Raw genomic sequence first — 20,410 nt, forward strand, 5'->3', positions numbered from 1 at the left:
TGCTGTGATCTTCTATGGTTCTATGGATGCTGCCTGAGTTTCTCCAGCAGTTTGTTTTTCATTCTGGATTTCTGCATCATAAGTCTCTTGTCCCTCAATATTAGGAGATGCTTTGTTTTGGATTAAGATGCTTAACTGAATAAGGTGCAGGAGGGGAACATGGACTATTTGAAAGAACAAGAACATTCCATCCAGTATCCTCAATTTTATGATTTAACCAATACAACTGGAATAGTTCATCTTATCAATGTTGCCATACAGCCATAAGTAGAATATCGAAGTATTCCAATAGCTGTGAAAAGCTTCGTTCATTTTCCTAGCATTCCGCAATTTTAGAGGGCTTAGCTTTCAGTTGAGAGGGGGAAGTTTAAAGTGAAGGCATGAGGTAGGTTTACTACACAGAAGTACACTGCCAGAGAGGGTTGGAGGTGAGGCGGTTGGTGAAAACAGATGCAATAGTGACATTTAAGAAGCATTTAGACAGGCAGGGGAACATGCAGGGAATGGAGGGATATGGGCCATGCAGGCAGACATCTAGGGGTAAAATTCCTGTCCTGTTCAATACACTATTTCCCCATCTCCTACTTTCATAAGTTAAACCTTCGAAAGCTAAGGAACACACATACGCTGGAAATCGGAAATAAAAACAGAACATGCTGGCAACAGTCAGGTTAGGCCGTAACTGTGGAAAGGGAAGGAGAGTTCGTTTCAGGTTGAAGATCTTTCATCAAAGGTGACAAGGCTTTACCTTCTTACTTCCCTCGTTTCGCAAACAGAACCTGCAGGAGGATGGGAGTGGAGGGGTGGGGTTTGCAGTCACCTACCTCCACCATATCCCACACCCCAGCCTTACAATTAAATCTGGTGTGTCCATTGCAACTCCCCAAAACCAACTGACACTGTAGAATGCCTTACCATAACGTGCCTCAGTTATCTTACAAAAGGGAACAATTTAAATATGTGTCAGTACAGGTCACCCTCCAATCACTCTGACCACATGGTCTGGTTTCCTCCCAAATCCCAGCTGGTGAGCTGCCTGGTCACTGCAAATTGCCCTGATGAGAACGAGAGGATATTTGATGGAAGAACAGTTTACATGGAGTACGTAGTGGAATGGAACAGATGCTAATGCTGGAATAAAGTTGATGGATTGAATGGCAATACTCTTGGTAAGAGGGGGATATGGGGTTAGGCACAACTGGCGACAGAACATTGACTAGAACACCACAAACTCCTTCAGCCCATGTATCCAAATGAACTAAGCCCCTCCTGCTTGCACATGACCCATACCCTCCATTTCTTGCTAAATAATATCTATCTAAAAGCCTTCAGAAACCTCCCCTCCCCTCCCCCCCCCCCCCCCAAAGAAAAGTGTAGTGCTATCAATTAGACTCCACAGACCTGGTCGAGATTAATAGGCTTTAATCGCTATAAACTTGCAGTCACATGTTACATGCCGTTGGCCGCATTCCAAGGCAGTACTGAGGGAGGGGATTGGGTGCTACCACCTTCATTAGGAATCCTTCAGGGGCGGCCCAACCAGTACAACGCCTGTAACACAGTGTTAAATTGCAAAGGCTGCCAATCTCCAGTGTAACAATTTTGCAGGAGATGCAGATATCTCTGCTGCATTGACAAGAACACATTCCTTGCAGGTCTGAGATCGAGTCGCATTCCATCTTTCTATGAAAAGTTAAAGCGTTATTGTTTATACAAGTTCTGCTGCTTCTGTCATTTCCTTATTTTGTTCCTGAATTGCAGCATCTGCTTTTCATCCAGCTAGCAGGGTTAAATTCTTCATGCACTTGTCTGCCTTCCCCCTAAAGATTACTCAGCAATGCAAAATATTCAGCAAGATATTAAATATCGGAAATACTCGGCATGTCGAAACACAAGGCACATTACAAGTGGTTGTGGTAATGTCGGGGCGAAGGGTACATTGCAACGCTGCTTCCCCCCCGGTCGCAGCATGTATTGGCAGAGTAAGGGAGCAGACACGGGGTGGGGTAGAGAGCTGAATGGTCTAGTGGTGCCAGGATTCTGATACATCATTACTCACGAAGACAAAAGTTCGGGGCAGAATTAGTCTGTGTTTTCAACAGGCAGGGGTGGGGGGAGAGGAAGGGGGGTGGGGGGAGAGGAAGGGGGGTGGGGGGAGAGGAAGGGGGGTGGGGGGAGAGGAAGGGGGGTGGGGGGAGAGGAAGGGGGGTGGGGGGAGAGGAAGGGGGGTGGGGGGAGAGGAAGGAGGGTGGGGGGAGAGGAGGGGGGGTGGGGGGAGAGGAAGGGGGTGGGGGGAGAGGAAGGGGGGTGGGGGGAGAGGAAGGGGGGTGGGGGGAGAGGAAGGGGGTGGGGGGAGAGGAAGGGGGTGGGGGGAGAGGAAGGGGGTGGGGGAGAGGAAGGGGGGTGGGGGGAGAGGAAGGGGGGTGGGGGGAGATTGGGGGAGAGGAGGGGGGAGGGGGGAGAGGAGGGGGGGGTGGGGGGAGAGGAGGGGGGAGGGGGGAGAGGAGGGGGGGTGGGGGGAGGGGAGGGGGGGTGGGGGGAGAGGAGGGGGTGGGGGGAGAGGAGGGGGGGTGGGGGGAGAGGAGGGGGGGTGGGGGGAGAGGAGGGGGGGTGGGGGGAGAGGAGGGGGGGTGGGGGGAGAGGAGGGGGGGTGGGGGGAGAGGAGGGGGGGTGGGGGGAGAGGAGGGGGGGTGAGGGGAGAGGAGGGGGGGTGGGGGGAGAGGAGGGGGGGTGGGGGGAGAGGAGGGGGGTGGGGGGAGAGGAGGGGGGGTGGGGGGAGAGGAAGGGGGGTGGGGGGAGAGGAAGGGGGGTGGGGGGAGAGGAAGGGGGGTGGGGGGAAATTGGGGGAGAGGAGGGGGGAGGGGGGAGAGGAGGGGGGAGGGGGGAGAGGAGGGGGGAGGGGGGAGAGGAGGGGGGAGGGGGGGAGAGGAGGGGGGGTGGGGGGAGAGGAGGGGGGGTGGGGGGAGAGGAGGGGGGGTGGGGGGAGAGGAGGGGGGGTGGGGGGAGAGGAGGGGGGGTGGGGGGAGAGGAGGGGGGGGTGGGGGGAGAGGAGGGGGGGTGGGGGGAGAGGAGGGGGGGTGGGGGGAGAGGAGGACAGGGCAACAACTGCAGCTGGGCTGCTGCGGGCTCGCTGGTCGCGGCTTGTTGCACAAGCGTGGCTGGCCCCTAGCGCCCTCGCCGCGGGACTTCCACGTCGCTCGGAAGGCTCGGAGCCTTCCCCACTGGAGCGGCGAGCTATTATCGTCCGGAATACGGAAGCAGTGAGCCAGCAGCTGAGCCCGGAGATTCGCCTGCGGTTCCTCACGCCGCACTGCCCGTTCTGGAGCCAGGCAGCACAGCGGTGGCCCTTCGGCGACCCCTGCTGGGGTATTTATTGGGCCGGAGGCCAGGCAGGTCGCCCAGGCTCTGTACGAGTAGGTTGCCGAAGCGCTGTCCTAGATCGCCCAGGTGCTGCTCTAGGTAACCCAGGCACTCTCCGGGTACGTCGCCCAGGCGCTGTCCGGGTAGGTAGCCCAGATGCTGTCCTAGGTCGCCTGTGCGCTGTCGGGGTAGGTCATCCAGGCGCTGTCCTAGATCTCCAGGCGCTGTCCGGGTGAAATTGAATTACCATTGTCTAAACTCCAACAGCTTCAGCCAATTCATTTGCACCTATTAGGACATCATTAAAACTGTCCTCTCTATAAATTCTTAGCCATAATGAAAGTACTTCATGCCAAAATATCAAAGAAACTAAAAATTTGTAGTCTTTTAGCTGGTTTGCTAAAGATTCAGCTTCTGCTTTTACCTTGGGCTCGTCTGTTATCTCTGATATTTCCACAAGTGCATCATATACTTCTCCAATCTGAAAACGAATGGCTTTAACACTATCAATCCGAGACTCCCACCTTGTGTTGCTCAAGGGTTTCACTGATAACCCGGGTGCGTGTTTGTTAAAAACTGCCCACCTCTTAGTTGATGCTGAGAACAATATGTAGATCCTTTGCAAGTTCCCAAAAAATGTTATAGTATCTGGACAACACTTGGCTACATCCCCAAGTAAAAGGTTATAATTGTGACATGCACAGGTTGCAAAGAAAGCTCTTGAGTTATCCTTCAACAGTCGTGCTTGTACTCCAGATGTGTGACCTTTCATGTTGCTACCGTTCTCATAGCCTTGGCTTCTAATGTCTTTCACCTCTAAATTTAATTCCTTCAGTGTGTTTAATAATGTTTTATATAAATCTCCTCCTGTGCAACTTTCAACCTGCATAAACTTTATGAGATGTTCATAAACACCAGAAGGAGCCAAGTTACCATCAAGCACATACATACCTGATCGTTAGAGACATTTCCTCTTGGTGACTCATATCAGGTGTGCAGTCTAAAATTATGCTTTTATGCATTTCAGTATCTCATTCAAAACAGCTGTAGCCATAATGTCTGAGTATCTTTTCCTAAATAGTGATTATGAATTTCGTGGGTTTTGACTTTCCGCAAATGTTCCTCAAGAACAAAAGTCACTGTATATGTGTGAAAAAGAAAAAGTGTATATCATGGCTAATGTGATTTATGGTGTGAAAAATAAAAAATTTAAAAAAAAAGAACAGGGTCAAACTTTCCAAACAGATCAACAAGACCCAAAAAGTTTCCATTGTGTACACTTGCGTTACCAACTTTTTCCTCTGTTCCTCTAAATGCTAGATTTCTCTCAGCAAGAAACTGCGCTATTGCTACTAGCCTTTTGAATACTTGCTGCCAGTGCTTTGCACGTTCATTGACGATTATTTCAAGTTCTTTGGAAGCCACATGGAGTTTCTGGGAGTTACACCAAAGACTTTGTAGTGGACAGACAATTGACAAAGAACTTGAAATAATGGTTTTTAGAATTTTCATGCTCACACAACCTTGTATGAAGATTAGACCAGTTGTTGAATCCACTTGTTGATAATGCACTGGTTGTGTTCTTACTAAAAAGTATACAATAAAAGCAATATATTCTATCAGCAGACTGAGGGTATATAATCCAAGGTCTTTCAACACACTCCCCATTTGAAAGTTTCCTCTTACAGTGAAACTTTGAAAAACACAATCCCTTTTCATTTCGTGGAAAGTTGTTCACTGGAATAGCAGGACCTTTCATTGTTAAATAATCTCTTACATTTTGATTTATGTATGCTGGTCAGTTGACTGGGTCATCATAAATGTTCATTACTATTAAACTGCAAGAAAAGGAGAATGAAGAAACAAATGGTAAAACTAAACAAAAATGGGAACAAGATTTAAATATAAAGATAAAAAAGGAAACATGGGAGTAATTATGTTCTGGAACGATGAGAAATACAATAAATACGAGGCTACGTATGATACAATATAATTGGTTACACAGACTATACATTACACCGCAAAAGTTAAATAAATGGGACCCAACAGTATCTGATAGATGTTTTCGATGTAAAAAAGAAATGGGAACAACAATTCATGCAATCTGGACATGTGAGAGAGTAGAAAAATTTTGGGATGATCTCAATCAGATATTAAATAAAATAACAGAAAACAATATACCAAAGAATCCAGAGATCTTTCTCCTAAGTAACATAAAAAACAAAGAATTTGGAATTGATTTGGAGGATGCACAAAAAAGATTTGTTAAGATAGCCCTAGCCATAGCAAAAAAATGTATTATGTCAACCTGGAAATTGGAAAATAATTTGAAAATACAACAATGGTATATAGAAATGAATAAATGTATTCCATTAGAAAAAAAATAACATATAGTTTAAGAAATAATATTGAAATATTCAAACAAATATGGGAGCCTTACATTAAATACAATAGCGAAAACCTACTGGGGACAAACATTACCTAAGTTGATGGAAGGAGAAGGAAAGAAAAGAATAGACTCAGTAGAATTTCTGGTGTATTTTTGTTGAATGACAACATTGTCTGACTGGTTTAATGCAACCTAGATTGTATACCTAAAATGGATGAGGGGGGGGTGGTGGGGGGGTGGCTTGGGAGGAGGGGGGGGGGGAGAAAAAGTCACTGTATATGTGTGAAAAAGAAAAAGTGTATATCATGGCTAATGTGATTTATGGTGTGAAAAATAAAAAATTAAATTAAAAAAAAAAATGTTCATTACAACTGTACTCATGGATGATCCATCATTGCATGATGTTTGGGCTTGGTCTTTTTCGGCTATAAGTGGACTTTCCGCTTTGGCACTTGGGGTCTAGTGAGATCGTCTTCAATTTGATTCACAGCAACCCGCTCCCTCAGGTCGGTAAATAATGGACTACAAAAATGGCTCGCTGAGCCGAGTAAAAGTGCGCAACCGCGCATGCGCGATGCGAATGAAAAAAAACTCACCGACGGGAGGGGGGACCAGCTGGGGAGTCGATCTCCACAGCCGGCAACGACAGCTGCAGAACACCTGCAGCAAGAAGAGACCACAGAAGACAATAGAAACAAGAGAGAAGAGGAGGAAAGGGCACCAAAGAAACAACAGATGGCCAACCCAGAGGAAGAAGAAGAGGAAGAGTACAGGGAAATAGAAGAAGAAAAGAAAGGCAAGATAAAGGATATACTTTCTCTTATTAAAGGATACATGGAGTCATTTAAAGAATGGCAAACACAGGAATTTAAGGATTTAAGAAAAAGAATAAACAACACAGAAGAGAAAATGAATAAAATAGAGATGACCTTAACAGAAATGGGAAAGAAAATGGACAAGATGGAAGAGCGGGCAGTAGCAGCAGAAATGGAGGTAGAAGACTTAAAAAAGAAATTGGAGGAATCTAATAAAAAAACTAAAGAGACACAAGAACTACTAGCTCAAAAAATAGATACAATGGAAAATTATAACAGAAGAAATAACATAAAGATAGTGGGCCTTAAGGAAGATGAAGAAGGCAAGAATATGAGGGAGTTTATAAAAGAGTGGATCCCTAAGACCCTAGGATGTCCAGAACTACAGCAAGAAATGGAAATAGAAAGGGCACATAGAGTATTGGCCTCTAAACCACAACCACAACAAAAACCAAGATCTATTGTAGTAAAATTCCTAAGATATACTACAAGAGAAAAGGTACTGGAGAAGACAATGGAAAAAGTAAGAGAGGGCAACAAACCACTGGAGTATAAAGGGCAAAAAATCTTCATTTATCCAGATATAAGTTTTGAACTCCTAAAGAAGAGAAAAGAGTTCAATACAGCAAAGGCGATTTTATGGAAGAAAGGGTATAAATTTATACTAAAGCATCCAGTGGTATTGAAAATATTTATACCAGGACAACGAAACAGACTATTCTCGGATCCAGAAGAAGCACGAAAATTTGCAGAACAATTACAAAAATAGACTGAGGGAGGAAGACGGGTAATGAGAGTTAAAATGATCACGATTGATATGTATGTGGGTAAAGAGGTATAAGAGTGAATAGAGACAATGTGCATACGTGAATGTATCTGTACTTAGAGGAAAATATCAGTTGACGCTTGCGAGTGGATTCGCAAATCCAAATGGAGAGGGGAGATGTGGTTGTCCGACAAGGGATAAAGGACAACTCAGGAGGGGAAGGGGAGATTGGGGATAAATAAGATAGAAATAGGAGAATAAGGAAAATGTTGGATGTTGTAGGAATGTTGTCTTATAAAGAGTTGAAAATAAGAAAACAGAAATGGAAAAGGAGGAAAGGTAATGATGGAAAAACGGAAAGAGAAGATAAACAAAATATAAAAGGGCTACGCTGAACTATATGACTTTAAATATTAATGGAATACATAACCAAATTAAAAGGAAGAAACTACTAAATTTAAATGAATAAATGTATTTCATTAGAAAAAATAACATATAGGTTAAGAAATAATATTGAAATATTCGAACAAGTATAGGAGCCTTACATTAAATACAATAGCGAAAACCTACCGGGGACAAACATTACCTAAGTTGATGGAAGGAGAAGGAAAGAAAAGAATGGACTCAGTAGAATTTCTGGTGTATTTTTGTTGAATGACAACATTGTCTGACTGGCTTAATGCAACCTAGATTGTATACCTAAAATGGATGGCTTGGGAGGAGGGGGGGGGAGAAAAAGTCACTGTATATGTGTGAAAAAGAAATAGTGTATATCATGGCAAATGTGATTTATGGTGTGAAAAATAAAAAATTTATAAAAAAAAAATTTGATTCACAGCTGTGCCAACCTTTTCTAACTTGTTATCAATTTCATCATTGAATTCATCAACTGAATTTGGACTCAAGACTGTATTGTCATTTTCTGAATTGTTTTTATTTTCTTCATCCTCAATACATGGGCGCTTCAAAGATCGAGTGACGAGGAATTTTGTGATAGCACCTCTATGTTTTTCATTTTCAGCTACCTTAGCCTTGGCCAGTGCTCATTTCTGGTTGCCACTTAAATACTTACGCCCTTTGTCTCTATCTCTGCTTGTGCTTGCCATGTAAAATGACATACAAATTTTAAGCTGCTAATTCTCTGGGCTATATTTTTAAGGTAAAAAAGGTAAAAGATGTATATTTTAAAATGTTTAAATTACACAAAAAATTTGACGTTAGCAATTTGTTATAAAATTGGACTCAACATCCCTGATAACATGTCTACATTGTTCCAACAGTGGAACAATGTTGTCATCGTTGTTGGTTCAAGGTAAGAAACCAACGTCAATCCCACGTCATTTTTCTCGTTAGCTTTACATTGTTCCAACATCAGTTGCTGACGGAACAACGCACCCAACTCTCAACTTGTGAACGCCACCGAACAGCAAAACAAGCGACCGATTCTGGATTTGTTGAATGACGACAACTTCGAATAAGTTAAGAATTGCCTTTTTTTAGTGACTGTCAGGTTAGTTAGTTAAGATACGTTTCAGAACCGGGGTGGGGGGGGGATGCACTTTAATTTTGCTGGTTTTTTTTTTTAGCTGATTTTCTAGTCAAATGTCAAGCGCTGGTTAGTTGCTAGAAAATCGGCGGAAAAACTGATGGGTGTAATGGATGAAATTCGCTCCTGAAGAAAACAATTTCTGCATGGTCAAGCTAAACTGCACCTGTTCCAAATCACCAAAAACATGAAATAGGCTATATTAAGCCTTGGCAGTGCAATAGGATAGCTAGTAACAGTAAATTTTGATACTAATTCAAACCACTGCAAAATTAGAAACAATGACAAAGACAGCCTTGCTAAGAATATCTGGATCTTGTAAAGATGAATAACCCCAAGATGTACAGTACATACCCCTACAGCTGAATAACCTTGTAAACCAGCTCGTAAAGATGTAGGCTATAAACCCCACAGCGACCTAGCCTAGTAAAGATTAACTTAAACTAACCTAACTTCGGGGTTATTCATCTTCAGAAGACCCAAATATCCTCACCAATTCCATCTACAATTGCTATCATTGTCAGAAATTCTACGCTTAGGCCTAGGTTATTTACATTCAGGCTAACTCTTAAGCCTAGGCTATAGGCTAGCATGACGCTATCTCAATCTCATATTAAAGTACAAGTTCTCTTATTGATTATCCTGTTTTGATCTTGATAATAATAAAAGATGCTTCATCAGCTCCGGAATACATCTATCTTACTGGGTCAAATGAATACGAAACATGAAATTTTTACCAAGGGAGACAAAGGAGGCCTATAGCCAGTAGTTTAATCGAAGACATATTTCCTAAAAATATTTCGCAGAGATAATACGATAAATTAAGGGCAATTACTTCACGAGTTCACTGACAAATCCCTCAATTTATAATTATTTTCTTACCAGTTTAAACAAAGTCCGTCACAGTGTTCTCTGCTCAAGGCCTGGGCTCAAACAGGTGCACAGGGCCCACTTGAGGTGCGGGGCCCAATTTGGTCAAATAGGCTTAAAACCGGCCCTGGTCGCCCAGTTCTGTCTGGTGCTGTCTGGGTAGGTCACCCAGTCGCTGTCCTAGGTCACCCAGGTGCTGTCCAGGCAGATCACCCAACTCTGTCCGGGTAGGTTGCCCAGCTCTGTCCAGATAGGTCGCCCAGCTCTGTCAGGGTAGGTCGCCCAGGCACTGTCCGGTTAGGTCACCCAGCTCTGTCTGGGTAGGTCGCCCAGGCACTGTCCGGGTAGGTCGTCTAGGACTGGATGAGCTCCTCCGCAAATCCCATAGAGCCTGCTGACCTGTTCCCATCGCTTCTGGAAAAACTTTCGGTAATCTTTTGCAAGCAGTTACTTGCTTATGGCCAAGTAAGCTGTAAGTGCGGTGATATAGTTGGCAGTAAATATGGCCGGAATGCCAGACTTTGGCTGCATCATGACTCCTCTGAACATTGGATCCTTTCTATTGACCTGAGGGAGGACCTCAGTTTAAAGTGAGACCTCTATCAACACAATCAATACTGTACTTTCAGAGTGCCTGTAGATGTTGTCTTGAAGGCTGGGGTTTGAGGCCACAAACTCCTGGCTTAGAGGCCAGAATCTCTTGCATTTTATACCCAGTTCTTTAGAAGGGGGTTATGAGCCTTGAAGTTTTGTATTTGGTTTAGTGAAGGCCCTCCCAGTCCTCTGAGTTCCTCCAACATTTTGTGTGTTGCTCCAGTTTTCCGGCCTTTTTCTTTTGCCTGCCACTGCTACTGGCCAGGGACCACCAATGTTGGAGCCCATCACACTGAAAGGACAGCAATGTTACCGAGTCAGGACAGTGTATGTTGCGGAGGGGAACGGTCACCTCTCCCTTCCGCTCTTGCTTTGTTGATGGAGTTCATGGCCTTGGGAGGTGGAGTTGGGAGTATATTGGCCGTCCTTCGGTTCGAAGAAGACCCATTGTTGTGTGGTTCATCTGTGGACACAAAGGTGACTTTGCGGTCCCGGTCTGAAAGTGCAGAGTCTAGCACAACGAGGGCACTAGAAGTCCATTGTTATAACTGTGGCTCTGACGTGGTCTATTCTGAACACGGGACAGCAGTGTAATGAACCAAATGCTAAAAAAAGTAAAAATAGTGGTAGACAAAAAGTGAGGCCGTGTCTTTGTTTCATTTTTTATTCAGGAATCTGATGGCAGTGGGGAAGAAGCTGTCCTTTTACCGTTGAGTGCTTGCCTTCAAACTCCTGGTCCTTTTCCCTGATGGTAGCAGAGTGAAGAGGGCATGGCTTGGGTGGTGGGGGTATCTGAGGAAACAGGCTGCTTTTTTAAGACACCACCTCACATAGATGTTCTCGATGGAGTGAAGTCTGGTGCCTGTGATGTCGTAGACTGAGTTAACAACTCTCTGGAGTTTTCTCTTGTCCTGAGAGTTGGCACCTCCATACCAGACAGTGATGCAACCAGCCAGAATGCTCTCCAGTATACCTGTGAAATTTTTGAGGGTCTTTGGTGACATACCAAACCTCCTCAAACACCTCACAAAGTCTAGCTGCTGTTGAGCCTTCGTGATGGCATCAACATGGAGGCTCCAGGCCAGATCCTGGGAGATGTTGACACCCAGAAATTTGAATTTCTTTTTTTTTAAATTTTTTATTTTTCACACCATAAATCACAATAGCCATGATATACACTTTTTCTTTTTCACACATTTACAGTGACTTTTTCTCCCCCACCCTCCCTCCTCCCAAGCCACCCCCCACCCCCCCTCTCATCCATTTTAGGTATACAATCTAGGTTGCATTAATTCAGTCAGACAATGTTGTCATTCAACAAAAATACACCAGAAATTCTACAGAGTCCATTCTTTTCTTTCCTTCACCTTCCATCAACTTAGGTAATGTTTGTCCCCGGTAGGTTTTCGCTATTGTATTTAATGTAAGGCTCCCATACTTGTTCGAATATTTCAATATTATTTCTTAAACTATATGTTATTTTTTCTAATGGAATACATTTATTCATTTCTATATACCATTGTTGTATTTTCAAATTATCTTCCAATTTCCAGGTTGACATAATACATTTTTTTGCTACGGCTAGGGCTATCTTAACAAATCTTTTTTGTGCATCTTCCAAGTCAATTCCAAATTCTTTATTTTTTATGTTATTTAGGAGAAAGATCTCTGGATTCTTTGGTATATTGTTTTCTGTTATTTTATTTAATATCTGATTGAGATCATCCCAAAATTTTTCTACTTTCTCACATGTCCAGATTGCATGAATTGTTGTTCCCCTTTCTTTTTTACATCGAAAACATCTATCAGATACTGTTGGGTCCCATTTATTTAACTTTTGCGGTGTAATGTATAGTCTGTGTAACCAATTATATTGTATCATACGCAGCCTCGTATTTATTGTATTTCTCATCGTTCCAGAACATAATTTCTCCCGTGTTTCCTTTTTTATCTTTATATTTAAATCTTGTTCCCATTTTTGTTTAGTTTTACCATTTGTTTCCTCATTCTCCTTTTCTTGCAGTTTAATATACATATTTGTTATAAATCTTTTGATTAACATTGTATCTGTAATCACATATTCAAGGTTACTTCCCTCTGGTAAACTCAAATTGCTTCCTAATTTATCTTTCAAGTAGGATCTCAGTTGGTAATATGCCAGCGCTGTATCTCCAGTTATATTGTACTTATCTCTCATTTGTTCAAAGGATAAGAATCTACTTCCTGAAAAACAATTTTCTATTCTTTTAATCCCTTTTTTTTCCCATTTTCTAAAGGAAAGGTTGTCTATTGTAAAAGGGAGTAGCTTATTTTGCGTCAATATTAGTTTTGGTAATTGATAATTTGTTTTATTTCTTTCTACATGAATCTTCTTCCATATATTGAGGAGATGGTGTAATACTGGAGAAGTTCTATGTTGTACCAATTTTTCGTCCCATTTATATAATATGTGTTCAGGTATCTTTTCCCCTATTTTATCTAATTCTAATCTCGTCCAGTCTGGTTTTTCCCTTGTTTGATAAAAATCTGATAGGTACCTTAATTGTGCGGCTCTATAATAATTTTTGAAGTTTGGCAATTGTAAGCCTCCTTGTTTATACCATTCTGTTAATTTATCTAGTGCTATCCTCGGTTTCCCCCCTCTCCATAAAAATTTCCTTATTATTTTCTTTAACTCTTTGAAGAATTTTTCTGTCAGTTGTATTGGCAATGCCTGAAATAAGTATAGTATCCTTGGAAAAATGTTCATTTTAATACAGTTTATCCTTCCTATTAGTGTTAGTGGTAGCTCTTTCCAATGCTCTAAATCGTCCTGTAATTTTTTCATTAGTGGATAATAATTGAGTTTATATAATTGGCCTAGATTTTTGTTTATTTGTACACCTAGGTATCTTATTGCCTGCATTTGCCATCTCAATGGGGATTCCTTCTTAAATTTTGAGAAATCCGCGTTATTCATAGGCATTGCTTCACTTTTATTTACGTTTATCTTGTATCCCGACACTTCTCCATATTCCTTCAATTTCTTATATAGTTCTTTTATTGATAGTTCTGGTTCTGTTAAGTACACTATCACATCATCCGCAAATAGACTGATTTTATATTCCCTGTCTTTTATTTTTATTCCTTTTATATTATTATCTATTCTTATCGATTCTGCTAGTGGTTCTATAGCTAGCGCAAACAATAATGGTGATAGTGGGCATCCCTGCCGCGTTGACCTGCTTAAGTTAAATTGCTTTGATACATGTCCATTTACTGTCACTTTCGCTAACGGTCCCTTACATAATGCTTTAATCCAATTAATATACTTCTCCGGTAAACTGAATTTTTGCAATACTTTGAACAAGTAATTCCATTCTACTCTGTCGAAGGCCTTCTCTGCGTCTAATGCAACTGCTACTGCAGGTGCTTTATTTCCTTCTACTGCATGAATTAAGTTAATAAATTTACAAATATTGTCTGTTGTGCGTCTTTTTTTGATAAATCCAGTTTGGTCTAAATTTACCATTTTCGGTACCTGTTCTGCTAATCTGTTTGCTAATAGTTTAGCTATTATCTTATAATCTGTGTTTAGCAGAGATATTGGTCTATATGACGCTGGTGAGAGTGGATCTTTCCCTTGTTTTAGTATCACTGTAATTATTGCTGTTTTACATGAATCTGGTAAGTTTTGTGTCTCATCAATCTGGTTGATTACATCCAGGAGGGGCGGTATTATTAGGTCTTTAAATGTTTTGTAGAATTCTATTGGGAGTCCATCCTCTCCTGGTGTCTTATTATTTGGTAATTTTTTTATTATCTCTTGTATTTCTACTGTTCCAAATGGTTCTGTTAATTTATTTTGTTCCTCTATTTGTAGTTTTGGTAGTTCAATTTTGGTCAAAAATTCATCTATTTTCCCTTCTTTCCCTTCGTTTTCAGTTCGGTATAATTGTTCATAGAATTCTCTAAAGTTTTCCTTAATTTCTTTTGGATTATATGTAATTTGTTTGTCTTTTTTCCTTGTTGCCAATACCATTTTCTTAGTTTGCTCTGTCTTAAGCTGCCATGCTAAGATTTTGTGTGTTTTTTCACCTAGTTCATAATATTTCTGTTTTGTCTTCATTATATTCTTCTCCACCTTATATGTTTGTAATGTTTCATATTTTATTTTTTTATCCGCCAATTCTCTTCTTTTGGTTGTATCTTCCTTTATTGCTAATTTTTTTTCTATGTTTACTATTTCCCTTTCCAACTGCTCTGTTTCCTGATTATAGTCCTTCTTCATCTTGGTTGCATAACTTATTATTTGTCCTCTAATGAATGCTTTCATTGCGTCCCATAGTATGAACTTATCTTCCACTGATTCCGTATTTACTTCAAAGTACATTTTTAATTGTGTTTCAATAAATTCTCTAAAATCCTGTCTTTTAAGTAGCATGGGGTTTAATCTCCATCTATACATTCTTGGAGGGATGTCCTCTAGCTTTATTGTCAGTATTAAGGGTAAATGGTCCGATAGCATTCTCGCTTTATATTCTGTTTTTCGAAATTTGAATTTCTTGATCCTCTCCACTGCTGAGCCCTCGATGAGAATTGGGTCATGTTCCCCTGACTCTTTCCTGAAGTCCACACAATCATCTCCTTGGATTTGCTGACGTTGAGCACAAGGTTGTTGCAATTACACCGTTCAACGAGCTGATCTATCTTCCTCCTGTACACTTCCTTATTGCCGTTTGTGATTCAGCCGACAACTGTGGTGTCACCGGCAAACCTGTAGATAGCATTTGGAATTGTGCCTGGCCACACAATCTTGGTTGTATAATGAGTAGAGCAGTGGGCTAAGTATGCATCTTTGGGGTGCAACTGTGTTGATAATCAGTGAGACTTCAGTGAAGGGAAGGAAGTTTAGGGGAGACATCAGGGCTAAGAGTTTTTACACAAAGAGTTGTGGGTGAGAAAGAGGAGTCACGTGATGGAGTAGTGGCCGATCAGGGAATTCCAGCCCTCTCCCGAACAGTTAAAAAAGCACACAAAGCACAAAAGTACAAGATTAAAATTTACAACAAAGTAAAAATAAAGGTGAGAAGAAAATGGCAGCGAAGAGAGAAAAGTCGAAAACAACGGGAAGAAAAGAGGAAGAAAGAACGTTGGAAGAAGAAGGTGAAGGCCTTACCTGTCCGAAGAGGCCTGCCGCGGAGAGAGAAGCCCGCTCCCACAGGTCAGTGGAAGTCCCAAGCTCGGGACTACAAAAATGGCTCACAGAGCCGAGTAAAAGTGCGCAACTGCGCATAAAAAAAACACACTGACGGGAGGGGGGAACAGCTGCGGAGTCGATCTCCACAGCTGAGAGAGACACCTGCAACACAGCAGCAGGTGCAAAACACAGACAATAACGACAACAAGAAAGAAGAGGGTAAAAAGAAAACAAGGAAACAACAGATGGTCAACCCAGAGGAAGAAGAAGAAGAAGAACAGAAAGAAATGGAAGAAGAAAAGAAAGGCAAGACAATGGATGTATCTTTTTTTAAAGAATATATGGAATCAGTGAAAGAATGGAAATTACAAGAATTTAATGAGATAAAAAGAAGAATTAAGAATGCAGAAGAAAAAATGAATAAAATAGAAATGGTCATGTCAGAGATAGGAAAAAGAGTGGAAAATATGGAAGAACGAGAAATAATTGTAGAAATGGAAGTAGAGGACTTAAAAGAGAAATTAGAAGAATCTAATAAAAAAGTTAAAGAGGCACATGAGCTGTTAGCTCAGAAGATAGATATAATAGAAAACTATAATAGAAGAAATAATATAAAGATAGTGGGCCTTAAGGAAGATGAAGAAGGCAAGAATATGAGAGAATTTATAAAAGATTGGATCCCCAGGGTCCTAGGAAGACCAGAATTACAGGAAGAAATGGAAATAGAGAGGGCACATAGAACTTTAGCCCCGAAACCACAACCGCAGCAAAAACCAAGATCCATTTCAGTAAAATTCTTAAGATATACAACAAGAGAAAATATATTGGAGAAAGCAATGAAGAAAGTAAGAGAAGACAAAAAGCCACTGGAATATAAAGGTCAAAAATTTTTTTTCTATCCAGACATAAGTTTTGAACTCCTGAAGAAGAGGAAGGAGTTCAATACAGCAAAAATAATCTTATGGAAAAAAGGATATAAATTTATGTTAAAGTACCCAGCGGTACTTAAAATAGTTATTCCAGGGCAACAAAACAGACTATTCTCGGATCCGGAGGAAGCACAAAAATTTGCAGAACAACTACAAAACAAGCAGAGAGATGAAGACATGTAATAAGAGTAAAAATGACCACGATCTATATGCATGTGTGTATAGGGGTATATGTGTGTATATATATATATATATATATATATATATATATGAAGAAGAAGAAGATAGACAAGAATTAATAAGGGAGGGAAAGGGAATAGAGGGAATAAGGAGGGAATTAAAAGGGTGACCTTTGTTACATATGAAAATTGAAATCTTTTCCGGGGGGGCTGGGTGGGGAGGAGTTATGGTCACTGCAAAATCAGTTGACGTTTGCGAGTGAATTCGCAAATCCAAATGGAGTGGGGAGATGTGGTTGCCCGACAAGGGATAAAGGGCAACTCAGGAGGGGGAGGGGAGAATGGGGTTAAAGAAGTTTTAAATAGGAGAATAAGGAAAATGTTTGATGTTTTAGAAATGTCTTATAAAGTGTTCAAAACAAGAAAGCAGAAATGGATAAGAAGGAAAGGTGATGATGGAGAAACGGAAAGGGAAGATAAACAAAGTATGAAATGGCTACGTTGAACTATATGATTTTAAATATTAACGGAATACAAAACCAAATCAAAAGGAAGCAACTGCTAAATTTACTGAAAAAAGAAAAAATTGATATAGCATTTGTGCAAGAAACACATTTAACTGAATTGGAGCACAAGATATTAAAGAGAGATTGGGTAGGACATGTAACAGCAGTGTCGTATAATTCAAAAGCAAGAGGAGTAGATATATTAATCAGTAAAAATGTACCAATTAAAATAGAAGAGGAAATAATAGATCCAGCAGGGAGATATGTAATGATAAAATGTCAGATATATTCGGAGTTTTGGAATCTACTCAATGTATATTCACCTAACGAAGAAGATCAAAAGTTTATGCAAGATATTTTTTTGAAGATAGCAGATACGCAAGGGAACATATTAATAGGAGGGGATTTCAACCTGAATTTGGATTCAAATATGGACAAAACTGGGAAAAAAATTAACAGAAAGAACAAAGTAACCAAATTTATAATTAAATTTTAACGATGGAAGAAATGCAACTTTTGGATATATGGAGGAAACAACACCCAAATGAAAAGGAATATTCATATTATTCGGGTAGACATAAAACATACTCAAGAATAGACCTATTTTTGTTATCAGCTCGTATGCAAGATAGAGTAAAAAAAACAGAATATAAAGCTAGAATATTATCGGACCATTCACCCTTGATATTGACAATAGAGTTAGAGGACATCCCTCCATGAATGTATAGATGGAGATTAAACTCCATGCTAATTAAAAGGCAGGATTTTAGAGAATTCATTGAAAGACAAATTAAAATGTATTTTGAAATAAATATGGAATCAGTGAAAGATAAGTTTATACTATGGGATGCAATGAAAGCGTTCATTAGAGGGCAAATAATAAGTTATGTAACCAAGATGAAGAAGGACGATAATCAGGAAACAGAGCAGTTGGAAAGGGAAATAGTAAATATAGAAAAAGAATTAGCAATGAAGGAAGATACAACTAAAAGAAGAGAATTGGCAGAAAAAAAAATAAAATATGAAACACTACAAACATATAAGGTGGAGAAGAATATAATGAAGACAAAACAGAAATATTATGAACTAGGGGAAAAAAACGCACAAAATTTTAGCATGGCAGCTTAAGACAGAACAAGCTAAGAAAATAGTATTGGCATCAAGGAAAAAAGACAAACAAATTACATATAATCCAAAAGAAATTAAGGAAAACTTTAGAGAATTCTATGAACAATTATACCAAACTGAAAACGAAGGGAAAGAAGGCAAAATAGATGAATTTTTAACTAAAATTGAACTACCAAAATTACAAATAGAGGAACAAAATAAATTAATAGAACCATTTGAAATAGTAGAAATACAAGAGATAATAAAAAAATTACCAAATAATAAAACACCAGGAGAGGATGGATTCCCAATAGAATTCTATAAAACATTTAAAGATTTATTAATTCCTCCCCTCCTGGAAGTAATCAACCAGATTGATAAAATACAAAGCTTACCAGATTCATGTAAAACAGCAATAATTAAAGTAATACTAAAGCAAGGGAAAGATCCGCTCGCACCAGTGTCATATAGACCAATATCATTACTTAACACAGATTATAAGATAATAGCTAAGCTATTAGCAAACAGATTAGCAGAGTATGTACCTAAAATGGTAAATCTAGACCAAACTGGATTTATTAAAAAAAGACGCACAACAGACAATATTTGTAAATTTATTAACTTAATTCATACAGTAGAAGGGAGTAAAGCGCCAACAGTAGCAGTTGCTTTAGACGCAGAGAAGGCCTTTGACAGAGTAGAATGGAATTATTTATTCAAAGTTTTGCAAAAATTCAGTTTACCAGAGAAGTATATTAATTGGATTAAAGCATTATATAAGGGGCCATTGGCGAAAGTGACAGTAAATGGATATATATCAAAGCAATTTAACTTAAGCAGGTCAACACGGCAGGGATGCCCACTATCACCCTTATTGTTCGCGTTAGCTATAGAACCACTAGCAGAATTGATAAGAACAGAAAATAATATAAAAGGGATAAAAATAAAAGACAAGGAATATAAAATCAGTTTATTTGCGGATGATGTTATAGTATACTTAACAGTACCAGAACTATCAATAAAAGAATTATATAAGAAATTGAAGGAATATGGAGAAGTGTCGGGTTACAAGATTAACGTAAATAAAAGTGAAGCAATTCCAATGAATAATGCAGATTTCTCAAAATTTAAGAAGGAATCACCATTCAGATGGCAAATGCAAGCAATAAGATACCTAGGTATACAAATAAATAAAAATCTCGGCCATCTATATAAACTCAATTATTATCCACTAATGAAAAAATTACAGGACGATTTAGAGCATTGGAAAGATTTACCATTAACACTAATAGGAAGGATAAACTGTATTAAAATGAACATTTTCCCAAGGATATTATACCTATTTCAGACATTGCCAATACACTTGACAGAGAAATTCTTCAAGGAGTTAAAGAAAATAATAAGGAAATTTTTATGGAAAGGGGGAAAACCGAGGATAGCACTAGATAAATTAACAGAATGGTATAAACAAGGAGGCTTACAACTGCCAAACTTCAAAAATTATTATAGAGCCGCACAATTAAGGTACCTATCAGATTTTTATCAAACAAGGGAAAAACCAGACTGGACGAGATTAGAATTAGATAAAATAGGGGAAAAGATACCTGAACACATATTATATAAATGGGACGAAAAATTGGTACAACATAGAACTTCTCCAGTATTACACCATCTCCTCAATATATGGAAGAAGATTCATGTAGAAAGGAATAAAACAAATTACCAATTACCAAAACTAATAATGACGCAAAATAAGTTACTCCCTTTTACAATAGATAACCTTTCCTTTAGAGAATGGGAGAAAAAAGGGATCAAAAGAATAGAAAATTGTTTTTCAGGAAATAGATTATTATCCTTTGAAGAAATGAAAGATAAATACAATATAACTCAAGATACAGTGCTGGCATATTACCAATTGAGATCCTAATTGAAGGACAAATTAGGAAGCAGTCTGAGGTTACCAGGGGGAAGTAACTTTGAATATGTGATTGCAGATACAATGATAATCAAAAGATTTATAACAAATATGTATATTAAACTGCAAGAAAAGGAGAACGAGGAAACAAATGGTAAAACTAAACAAAAATGGGAACAAGATTTAAATATAAAGATAAAAAAGGAAACATGGGAGTAATTATGTTCTGGAACGATGAGAAATACAATAAATACG

At 39.7% G+C, this 20,410-nt stretch overlaps 1 protein-coding gene across 1 annotated transcript in view; it reads left to right on the forward strand.

Moving 5' to 3' along the window:
- Positions 1-1,881: 1,881 nt before the first annotated feature.
- Positions 1,882-20,410, forward strand: part of etfbkmt (electron transfer flavoprotein subunit beta lysine methyltransferase) — a 57,296-nt gene continuing 38,767 nt past the window's right edge. Inside the window, 3 exon segments of the mRNA XM_069902280.1 lie at positions 1,882-1,916; positions 3,170-3,503; positions 8,611-8,642. Coding sequence (XP_069758381.1) covers positions 1,882-1,916; positions 3,170-3,503; positions 8,611-8,642 — 401 coding nt within the window.

Source organism: Narcine bancroftii, chromosome 11 (genome assembly GCF_036971445.1).
Source record: "Narcine bancroftii isolate sNarBan1 chromosome 11, sNarBan1.hap1, whole genome shotgun sequence".
Classification (NCBI taxonomy): Eukaryota; Metazoa; Chordata; class Chondrichthyes; order Torpediniformes; family Narcinidae; genus Narcine; species Narcine bancroftii.